Source organism: Acanthochromis polyacanthus, chromosome 17, assembly GCF_021347895.1.
Source record: "Acanthochromis polyacanthus isolate Apoly-LR-REF ecotype Palm Island chromosome 17, KAUST_Apoly_ChrSc, whole genome shotgun sequence".
In the NCBI taxonomy this organism is placed as follows: Eukaryota; Metazoa; Chordata; class Actinopteri; family Pomacentridae; genus Acanthochromis; species Acanthochromis polyacanthus.
This window is the reverse complement of record NC_067129.1, coordinates 13656433-13668126: the sequence shown is the minus strand read 5'-3', so window position 1 is coordinate 13668126 and position 11694 is coordinate 13656433. Positions and strand designations below refer to the sequence as shown.

The window sequence follows — 11694 nt, the reverse complement described above, 5'->3', positions numbered from 1 at the left end:
GTGAGCTAGGAGGGGGCTGCATGTAACATTAGAGTTATTGTGTCTGTTCCCGCTGCTCTCAGCACCTGTCCCAAAAGGCCAATTAATCCCATAACCAAAACATATCCCTCGCTCCCCTTGTGTGCACAGACATGGCACATCTGTCTCAACCATTATCCATGGTCTGACATGTTTCTGACACATCACATGGCATTTTGACATGGAGGATGCAGTTACTGCAGCATTCGGCAACTTGTATGCTTCTTTTTCTTCCCCACCCACTCTCCCTCCCACCGTCTCCTCATGTGACCTCAATCAAAACACTTTCTTCATGGTAAAGAATAAAAAAAAAACTCCCCCTGTAGCTGACAACCTATCTGTGCACTTTGAGGTGGAAAGAAGAGAGACTTAAGACCTTGAAATTGCTTCGATATCATGAACTGAATGCTTTTCTTTCTCTGATGTGTCACCATTTCATGATGGTTGCAAAAAAATTAATTTAAAAAAAGCCCCTGTGCAAAACCAGCACGTGACTGTGTCCCTGTGGCAGGCGGTGGGGTGCAGTGCCCAGTGCTCAGGTGGTGGCTGCCCTGATGAGACATGGCTGTTGGCTGCTATTCAGTCCAACTAAACAACATCATCAGCAGCCAACCACGAGGTCCTGCGCAGGGCCCTGAAGATCAAATCCACGGGGGGACGCAGGCATGTCTGTAAAGCCTCTTTTCACGCTTACTTGCACAAATGTAACAGATGTACAGAATTGCTTTGCTTTACGGGGGAAGTATTGCTGTTTCTATTTATTCATTTATTCATTTTCACTCAGAGATATGTTTCCTTTCGCCTCAGACATTTTGGCTGATATTATTTTCGAGTTCTCCCCCTTTTTGTCGTGCTGCCGGAGAACAAATCTGCTCCACCATCTAATGCCGCTTTGATATACAGCTGCAAAGAAATATGAGAGGAAAAAATGAAAGTAACAGAATCCAGGATTCTTTTTTTTGAGGATGAGTACACATTTTTCTGACATTAAAAATCAGCCGCATTAAGCTAATTTAGACCTTTGATCTTTCACAATGAAGAAATAAATTGATGCTTTTGTTACTAATACACACAGAGAATGTGCACTTATCGCCAGCTTCACATAAGCAGACATTATTGAAGCACTTTGGTCTAAAAAAGTGGCTTTGGTGATTAAAAAAAAACGCACATTATGTAAATAAGTATGCATTATATGGATTTTAATGAATTGCTAGTCCCAAGGTGAAGGTGCAGGCGTGAACACACCAACCAATCACTGCTGGCATATTCTCCCTTTCAATTACACAGCTGTCTCAAATTTCTGTCTCAGCAGCTCCGTCTTGCACTTCACTGCCCCATACCTGGAGGTGGGGGAAGTGGGATGTTTAGGTGAAGCACTATAGCGGCAAGGAGGAGAAAAATACAACTTCAGAAGTGTGTGCATGTGCACAACTGTGCAAGTGTAAGTGCAAGGCTGAGTGGAAGGGATGGACTATACGGCCTGTCTAAGCACCTTCTTCAACCTGCTCAGTGAGCCATGTGCTTGGCCTTGTAAACTGTACTGCTACTTGATTACTTTGTCAGTCTCTTTAAGTGGCTTTTGCTCTGTGGAGAAAATAGGGAGACATGTCTGACAGAGGATGTCCAACAAAGAGGAAGAAATACAAGGAGATGACTGGAGACACTGCATCCAAATGAAGGGAAATTATATTTTGCTGTCTTGTGGGTGAATAATGGAGTACGGGATCATCAGTCATGCATTTTTTTCTTTTTTTTTTGATGGCCTGGATGTATTGTATCAAAGCCAACAACCATCCTCCATATCATGTAGCACTTCTGTGGAGGGCTTGTTCTCACTCAGCGTATAGTTAAAAACTCCTTTGTGCCATCCTCTTATATACTTAAGAAGTCCTGAGGGACCAGGGACAATTTATTTCTCATACCAAATCTCTGTTCAGTTCTTTGAATAAATTTTAAGCAATTAAGGCAGACATTTCAGAGACACTACTCCTAAGGTACCTTTCAAAGATTCGGGAAGAGAAGGATGTGGATGGCCAACTTTGTGGTCTGGTTTGTAGAGGAATTATGATGATACTGGAAGATCATTTCAAGCCAGCACTTTCAAAGGAACACATTACCATAATGAAGCCTATTTTCCTCTCATAATTTGATCTCTGCAATGAATAGAAACAAACAAAAATCTGTTTTACAAAATGCAAAATTTTGGAATGGGTGAATCCGGTTAGACAGTGCCACCTCTTGGTAAAATGAGGTATTCAGTTATTCATACATTTCATCTAACTACTAAACTTCAGATCACTGCGTATGATTTCTGCTCTAAACTAAAGTGATGTACAATACCAGGAGGTCAAAACAGCTGCTTCATCCATGACACCTACAGTTAAATCTGAACAGACTAACCCTAACACTGAATGGAGTTACTGCACCGTTAATGCATTTGTGACAAGAAGATTTATGTGCTTAATAACAGGGATTTTAGGTAAGATTACACTCTACATTCAGCTGTTACTCCATTGTTTAATCCTGTTTAATGCTTTTTTTCTATTTCTGTATCATTCAAGAAAAGAGCATCATAATTGCATATATTTATTATTATTATCAGGGACCCTGACATAGTTTTGACATGAATGCACAGAGAAAGTTTCATTTTAAAAAGTGCACACAAGGCTCATGTGTGAACTATGTAGCCAAATCTATCATTTGTCAACTCAAGGTTAAAAAATGTTTAAAAAAATAAGGATGTGGTGGTTTACTGATCCGACTCATTTGCTTTCTTTTCTCTAGACTGTGGACTATATGAGGTTTATGCTGTCCACCGTCCCTGTGTGCATGAAAAAGATGATTGTTTCTGGTCCAAACTCTGCAAGAGAAACATTTTGTCCCAGCTGTACTTGAAAAATGAACCTTGTCCACAATCAAAGAGCATTCAGCAGATGTCGTGGGTTTTAGCGGCAGCTCCGAGTGCGAACACCTGTTGGTCTACTGTTTCAAGGACGCATGCTGGTCCTGGATTTATTGATTGTACTCAACACTTTGTCGTGACATTTGAGTCTTTGGAAGGGGTGGATTTGGAATTCTTCTCGCTTACAACTTTTGAACTTTAACATCTGACAAAGATTTGTGAGATCAGCCCCAGTGTCACTGAACTTATGGTTGAAAACTCCAAAGTGAACCTCACTCCATTTTCATTTAACGAGACTCTCTGTGATAGCTAAACTGTGATATAAATCTAAATCATACTCAAGGAAAGAGGGAGAATTTGAACATTACATATAAAAAAAGTTTTGATTCTGTGCAGTGTGGTGGAAATCACACAGCAGTTATGCTGCTGATTTTTACCAGACAAGAAGTTGATGAGCTACAGTGTGTCAGCTCTGCACCAGTGGAGCACAGAGGCCAGTGACAGGAGCAGCAGGCAATCACACAAGACTCATTATTGGAACAAGAAAGTGCTATAATGTTTCTGCCCTTTCAAAACTCATTGCTGTCTTAGCTATTGATGCAATCAGTAACTATTGTTTCTGTACAATAATTTGCAGATATTACTGGCAGAGCAGTGGCAGGGTTCCACACAGCATAAAGATTTTACACTATTAACATCTCTGTTAAAGCCTCCATTTCAGATTGGACCAATTGATGTACAGACAATTGCATCACACTGGTTTTAATTAAGGTTTTGTTTATTTATAAAAATGTTAGTGTTTTACAATAGAAATCAATCCGCTTATACAGAATCACACAGGCAGGTTTGTGATCCTCTTGTTGCTGTGCAAATAGTACATACATGTCAGGAAATAGTGGAATAGGATGGAAAAGAAAGCTGATGTATTTATATTAATGCTCCAAAAATACACCCAAGGAAAAACTAACCTGAACCTTAGTGTACCAAAAGTCTAGAGCAAAGCAAAGGGTCATGTATTATCATTTAAAAATCAGAGCCCAGCGTCTTCAGAGTATCCAAAGCCCTTGACTTAGTTATTCCGTATTCACAATGATTTGAATGAAAAATAAAAACTCCCATTACTTTGCTCTAATGTCAGTTCACATCAGTTATTTTAACCCTGATCGTCTAGCTCCATACCCTCAGAAAGTCAGGGATAACCCTGCTCTGCTGCAGGGTTAAGCCCTGGCTGATGGATGGGATATCCCACATTTGAAGATGTGAGTTCAAAATAACTATAAGCTCTGGGCTAACGGAGCTGTAAGCCCTGGGCTAAGAGAGATCTCAGCCAAAGACTAAATATAGAGTGAAAAGTCCCAATGATGTTATGATGTCTTTATCCAGTATATATTTGTCGGTAAAGGAAAAGAAAAAAACAGACAGAATGAATGGTATAATATTCAAACACCAGCAGACCTAGCTACTGTATGTAACAGGTTTGTTAAAAGACATATTTGTTGTTAGGCCAATGGAATGCCTCATTTTTCAATTCATGATATTGCAGAATTAATCCACATGCATTAAACTACCAGAGAGATTGACAGATTAAACAAATGAAGCCATCATCAGCATGTCAGCAACAGTAATGAAAACCTTTGTATCAGAGGTGGTAGATGTTACAGAGTTTTATTGGCCTAGAATGATAAGCACCAGTTTCTATGTAGAAAATGTGCTGAGGTAACACTGTTGAGATCATATTCATCTTATGTACAACAAAACACAGTTTCAGTTCTGTGTAGAAGCTGACCTGACTCAGGACAGGACCATGTGTTGCAAGATGACTGAGGAACTTGACACTAATTTTATTATTTAGGGGTCTGAAAGGATAATAGTGTTGCCAATGGATTTACTCTTAAACCGCTAATTGGCTGATTTGCAAACCATTTCATCGTCTTGGTTTCTTAGATTTGTGAGGAAACACTGCCACTATTTCTGTGCATAACAATAGGGACTCAACTATAAATGTTTTCCTCTTAGGTTAATCCAGCCTTACTTCTTAGGACTTAAAATGAACAAGAAAATACATATTATGAGACTGATACTATCTGTGATTTTTGTTATTTTATTGTTTTCTGAAAAATATGTGTAAATAATTGTCTTGAGCTTATCCTTCATTACAGTATTTGCTTGATAAATGTTAAGGGAAGCAGTATCTAAAATACACAAATTTGCATTTATAGGTTATTCATATATGGGTGTGTAGGTAAACATACAAATAAAACAAAAAGTAAAAAAATAAAATAAAACCTAAAAAACCCTGCATAACAGATAAAGTGTGGTTTGAGCAGCTGATGTGTTTTTGTGTTCAGACACCGCAGTGAGTGAGTTTTATTTTGAAGGACGGATGGACTTCCTCCTGCTACTCGCTTCCACCAATAGCGAACCTGCTCGGCAAAATATGAAAATGGCGGCTCTCTGTAGTGAGTTTGGGAATCTGGTAGACATCAAGAAACAACTGATATCTGTGATATCGCTTTGTAAAGAAAGAGGACTTTTACACAGCGCGAAGTGGTGAGAACGACAGTGATTAATGTGTCGTTAGCTGCTTTTGTGTTTACTCTGTTAGCTCGATAACTAACTTACAGTTAGCTGTCTGTTAGCTACGTGAGCTCTGCTGCTGCCAAACGTCGTTTCAACATAACAGATAACGTTAGCTAGCTGCTTATACAATACATTAAATGTATTACGCGAAATGTCACCGTCAGAGTTGCCGTTCGCTTCAGTGTCAGTCTAGTCTTTAACAGCACCATTGCATATATGTGTAGCTGGTATGTTATCATGGTCGTCTGCAACGTTATTGTTGTTCCTCTGCCTTCACTTGGTTTAGATTGTAGCTCTTGGTAGATGAAAACAAACACTAGTTCTCTGCTGTTTGCTCGACGAAAGAAGAAATCTAACCACATAAAACTACACTGAACTCTCAGTGTCCGTTGTCACAGTTATGTCACCCGTTTCCTGTGTTTATATTTTAGGGCTTCTGAGTTGGCATTTGCTTTGGATCCTCTTCCCAAGGATGAATTACCCTCATCACCCCCTTTTACTGAGGTTTGTACCCTATCATGCCAGAGATATTTTTGGGTTACATTAGCTTTTCTTACATGATTTTTCATCTGCCCACCATCCAGATTCACTATAGTGTATCAGAACGTTCTAGTTTCAATCCATCATTAAGCTGTATGATGTTGACACTGAGCAAACATTGATCTATTGATCTATGTTTTCTTGGCTGCAATAATACTTAGTTACATGAAAATGTATTTTACATCAAAACTGAGCCTTCCTCTCATCAGTGGTCCCTATTGAAGTCTACTGGGGATTTTAATCAATGTCATTTTTATAACAGCAAATTAAGTTCTTTAAGTAGTTGGAAACTAGTTTTACAAAAAGTCCAAACAGATGTAGACATCACATCTGTGTGAGACCTACTATTTTCAGTCACACAACTGGTATTATGCATTTACAGTAACATGATGTTATAAATGGGGTCTCCTCAAAATATGAAATTAAATACCGACGTTTACTGTCATAAAGAAACAAGTCAGTTAGTGAACTGGTGTGATCAGGGATATTTTGCCATATGTGGACGACAGTTGTGATCTATGGGAGTGGTTTCCAACTTAGCGAGTTTCTTGCAAAAAGAAAAAAAAAAGCAGTACGTAAAGTAGAGAAGTAGAGGTCATGGCATGATTTCAAGAGATTAGATAAAATGCAAATATGATTAGAATAAGATATTCTAGCTCTAGTTATTTACAAAAATTAAAACAATAGTTGAATTTAACTCCCTTTGTGGATAGTGAAGGTCAAGAGTCTCTGGCCCTTTAATTTTAATATGTAGCTTTATAAGCTTTGTCAGGATTTGGCTACAGACAGTCTTTACCTACAAGAGTAAGTCATTGTTAATTCTGAGCATTTCTGAGATGCATTTGATCATTTTACAATGTCTAGCAAAAAAGAAAATACAGGTAATCGATGTTGGAGATATAAGGTGCAAAGCTGCATTTCATCTTTTTTCTGACAGTTTTTTTAAATGAAGAAATTCATTTTCTGTCAATTGGGAATAGCTAGGACAGTTACTACAATGAATGCAGCTTTGTGATCATCTTTTTTCCAGCCTTAAAAATGAATTCATAAAGATGATTTGGATGACATTTTTTTTCATTGTCTCTTCCAATTGCAGGACGATGCACAAGACCTCGATGCGCTTACACTGGCTAAATCATACTTTGACTTGAAAGAGTACGACCGTGCTGCTTACTTTCTGAAAGGATGCTGCAGTCAGAAGGCTTATTTCCTCTATATGTATTCTCGCTATCTGGTAAGATTCTATAGATATCGGGCTTGCCTGCATCTTTTGATCCTGAATTTAATTTCAAGGCAAGGCTGATTTTACTTTCATCGTTGTACGTGCAAAAGATTTTTAACTGTTGTCTTGTTCATCTTCAGTCGGGCGAGAAAAAGAAAGACGATGAGACTGTGGACAGCCTCGGTGAGGACTTGTCCTTTTAGACCAATGAAATACAACTGAGAGGAGTTCTGTTAACCTTTTACCAATCAACGTTTTGTATTTTTCTGTGCCGTTTCAGGTCCTCTGGAGAAGGGTCAGGTGCGCAATGAAGCTTTGCGAGAACTACGGGTGGAGCTCAGTAAGAAGCACACTGCAGGGGAGTTGGACGGCTTCACTCTTTATCTGTAAGGACCTTTTCTACAAAGTGTACATGTTTTCCTGACATTATGCAGAGGAATAGGATAGAGTTTTCAAAGACTATCTTATTTGTGTGTGAAATCAGGTATGGAGTGGTTCTACGAAAGCTGGATCTGCTGAAGGAGGCGGTGGACGTGTTTGTTGAGGCAATTCATGCACTTCCTCTTCACTGGGGAGCTTGGCTGGAGCTCAGTAACCTCGTCACAAATATTGAAATGGTAACAACCCTTGAGTTTAAACAGACAGAAAATGCAGACTTTCATTGCATTGTGTCATTAACTTCACGCATAGGTCTACAGTAGCCATTTACACCCAAAAATAAATCTATACAGCACTTTAATATTCATATATAATGATTTTGAACTTGACTTTTCAAATTTTCAAGTATCTCAGAACAAAACCAAGCACATACTCACATTTGATCAGTGTTTAGAATCTTAATCACCCTGCAGTGATTCTGTCTACCTCGTCTTTTTGGTGTTTCTCCTCAGCTGAAGTCACTGTCTCTGCCAGACTGCTGGATTAAAGACTTCTTCATGGCCCACATGTACACAGAGCTGCAGATGATCAAAGAAGCGTTGCAGAAATACCAGAATCTCATCGAGGCCGGCTTTTCTAAGAGCACCTACATCATCTCACAGATTGCAGTGGCCTACCACAACATCAGAGGTTTATTTCCTGCCTTTTCAGTAAGAGTTTCAGAGGTCAGAAGGAAAAGTCTTTCAGCTCTTTGTCTCCATTTATCTCAGATATCGACCAGGCTTTGGCCCTGTTCAATGAGCTGAGGGAGCAGGATCCGTATCGCATTGACAACATGGACACATTCTCGAACCTGCTTTATGTCAAAGTAAGTTCACCGCTTGTATTTTGACTCTTCAGGTTAGAGATAGAAGTCAATATAGATAAAGTGGCTGGTGCAGAAGCTCTTTTTATTGGACTGATTTCTGGATCATATCAGGGGTTTTAGCATGCATTCTAAAAAAAAAAAAAAGAGAGAACAGATTGATGTTATTTAAAAGAAATCAGTATTGAACTTGAGTTTGTTTGTGTTGCTGATGGTAATTTATACTTCCACAGAGCATGAAACCAGAGTTGAGCTACTTGGCCCATAACCTGGTAGAGATCGACAAGTACAGAGTGGAGACGTGCTGTGTTATTGGTAAGCATTGAGCTAATCAGGGTGGTTAGTTGGAATCGTTTTATACACACGCTGTATTGTCATTTCAGTGGCTAATTATCAGTTAAAATGTAAAATATTTAGACTTTCACATGTGTTACTCCCACGTCTGTTTTTTTTATTCGGTTAGAAAATTAGTGATTGAGTAGTTTAGTAGTTTTTTCCTGCCTATTACTGTAAATGTTTGAAATCTGGAAATATGTGTTCATTTATATCTTTTTAAATCTGTGAGTAAACCAAAATTATTAATTTAAAAACAAAATAGACTTCAAATGTCAACTAATGCCATCCATGTCTTCTGTTAACTTTGTATCCTCTTTATTAAGGACCAAAGCCTTGAAATAATGTCAACAAACCCAATGTTTTCTACACAAACACTGGAATATTTTGTGTCTCATTCACAGGTAACTATTACAGCTTACGCTCTCAGCATGAGAAAGCAGCTCTGTACTTCCAGCGGGCCCTTAAACTGAACCCTCGCTGTCTCGGTGCCTGGACCCTCATGGGCCATGAGTACATGGAAATGAAGAACACTTCTGCTGCCATCCAGGCATACAGGTCAGCGGAGGCCTCACTGTTTAGCTCAACATGTGAACCAGACCTGTCACACAAGTGTAGAGATTCAGATAATTTGATTTCCTATCAGGCATGCCATTGAAGTGAACAAGCGGGACTACCGTGCCTGGTATGGTCTTGGTCAGACGTATGAGATCCTCAAGATGCCCTTTTACTGTTTGTACTATTATCGAAAGGCTCACCAGCTCAGGTATGGATTCCGACTCAATAAAGGGCTTTTCATGCTGGTGTTATAAAGAGTACAACTATTTGGAGAGGAAATATGTTGAAATATGCAGTTGTCTTTTTTCCATTCTTCTTCTAGACCCAATGACTCGCGCATGTTAGTTGCACTGGGTGAAAGCTACGAAAAACTGTCACAGCAAGTCGAAGCCAAGAAGGCAAGCATCTTAAAACTAACAGTGACTTCTGGTTTCTGTAAGTTCCAGGCTTCGTTTGGATTTACAACATTACATTACATTCTGTTTTTCTGCAGTGTTACTGGAGGGCATTCTCTGTCGGAGACGTAGAAAAAATGGCTCTACTCAAACTGGCAAAGTAAGTGTTCATCACCGAATCCTTAGCTGGAAACCCACAGAATATATTGATGTTTTAATGTCATGCTTTGAATAAATGAAACTCAGGTCTGCATTTTGTTCTTCCATCTCGAAGCACTAAATGTGAATTTGTTTTTCTTCGACAGGCTGCATGAACAGCTGACCGAATCAGACGATGCCGCCCAGTGTTACATGCTTTACATTCAAGACATTTTCTCTTGTGGGGTAAGCATTTCAGAAGGAACATAGTCACAGCAATTTGTGATGGATCTTATTTTGTGGAAACTCAGTTCAGTTTTATTTATGCATCCATTTTCAATTGAGCACTAGAAGCAAGTGGCAAAAATGGAAGTCATTTTCAACTGGGATATACCAACGTTGTTTCTGTTGGTTCTCATGCACTGGCCAGAGGTCATTAAGCGTCACTTAGTTCATTCAAATAAAAAATGAGCAAAAGGCAAAATTGAAGTTCCTTTTCAGTTTCAAACAGAACTCACTGAGCTACCACGTTCTGCTCCTAATGTGGCCTTGGTTGCTCGTCTCCAGTCACCAACTAGATTTTCTAAAGCCTGAAAACGCAGCCAAGAGATGCAGGAGTCTAGTTTCCTCTCAGACCTCTTGAATTACAACATGCTGAAAGCTTATTATGGAAATTTTCCCAACGACACCCAAAAGAAAATACTGCCTATCTCAGCTTTCAGTGAAATGATAGTGCTTCAGCGTACTATAATAGATCAGTGAGCTTCCAACTTTGTTCTGAAAAAACGGTTTTGTTGTGGTGTGATAGAGCCCAACCAGCCTCCACGGATGAACTTGAAAGCTGGCAGTGAGTCAGCATTTGTCTCCTAACTTCTAAAGTTAAAATGGAGAAAAATCTTACTAACTTCTTTCCAGGAGATTTAGGCTGATACTGAAGTCCACCTGGTGCATTTGGTTGGAAGAAATCTCAAATAAAATCTTGTCCTTCCAGGAGCAACTGGAGCATGCTGAGGTGAGCACAGCCCTGAGGTACCTGGGTCAGTACTATTTCAAGAGCAAGCTCTACGACGAGGCGTCCCTCTGCGCTCAGCGATGTTGTGACTACAATGATGTAAGTGTTCCTGCATAATCTGAGCACTCTTTTCTTGCAGTAGTCAGTAGTAGGACTAACTGGTGGTCACTCTGCAGGCACGTGAAGAGGGAAAGGCTCTGTTGAGGCAGATCTCGCAGGTCAGAGATCAGATCGAGACGCCATCAGCAGATCTGTTTGCTCCTCTCTCAAACAACAACACTCCAGTCAGGAGGGTGTCTCCTCTGAACCTCATCACCTTCACACCCTGACACCCGCTCACCTCTTCACTGCCTTAAAACGGACACTTTGGGAATCCTGACATGAAACTTTTGGGGGAGGTGGACAGAGGGAGGCTTTGCAAATTTTGCCAAAAGGCAGTGTTGGAATGATTTACATGACAATAAATTGCATTCTTTTGTAACAATTTGCAATTCTGATCATTTTTGTGCAGGATATGATAAACTTGACACTGCAAATGTAAAACACAAACCCTCCAAAAGCTACTACAGTGAACCTATAGCATATTTTGAAAAGAAAACGTAAATACAGATTTTTTTGTTGTAAAATTTAATCACACATCAATAGTGTGAAAGGGTACAAATGAAGAAGATGAAGAATCCAAAGCAAAGAAGGGAAACCTTTAAGGTGGTAGTCTACCCTAATTTATTAAACAACTTATTTTGTTATAATTTC

General features: G+C 39.4%; 1 protein-coding gene across 1 annotated transcript; it reads left to right on the top strand.

The window, feature by feature from the left end:
* Positions 1-5326: 5326 nt before the first annotated feature.
* On the top strand, positions 5327-11425 carry cdc23 (CDC23 (cell division cycle 23, yeast, homolog)). Its single transcript, XM_022190564.2, has 16 exons — positions 5327-5470; positions 5932-6004; positions 7137-7274; positions 7403-7445; positions 7543-7648; positions 7747-7879; positions 8153-8330; positions 8411-8508; positions 8739-8820; positions 9243-9396; positions 9485-9604; positions 9719-9794; positions 9890-9951; positions 10097-10175; positions 10921-11040; positions 11118-11425. Exons 1-16 carry the CDS (start codon positions 5358-5360, stop codon positions 11268-11270), a joined length of 1728 nt encoding a protein of 575 aa, XP_022046256.1. The 5' UTR covers positions 5327-5357; the 3' UTR covers positions 11271-11425.
* Positions 11426-11694: the final 269 nt, after the last annotated feature.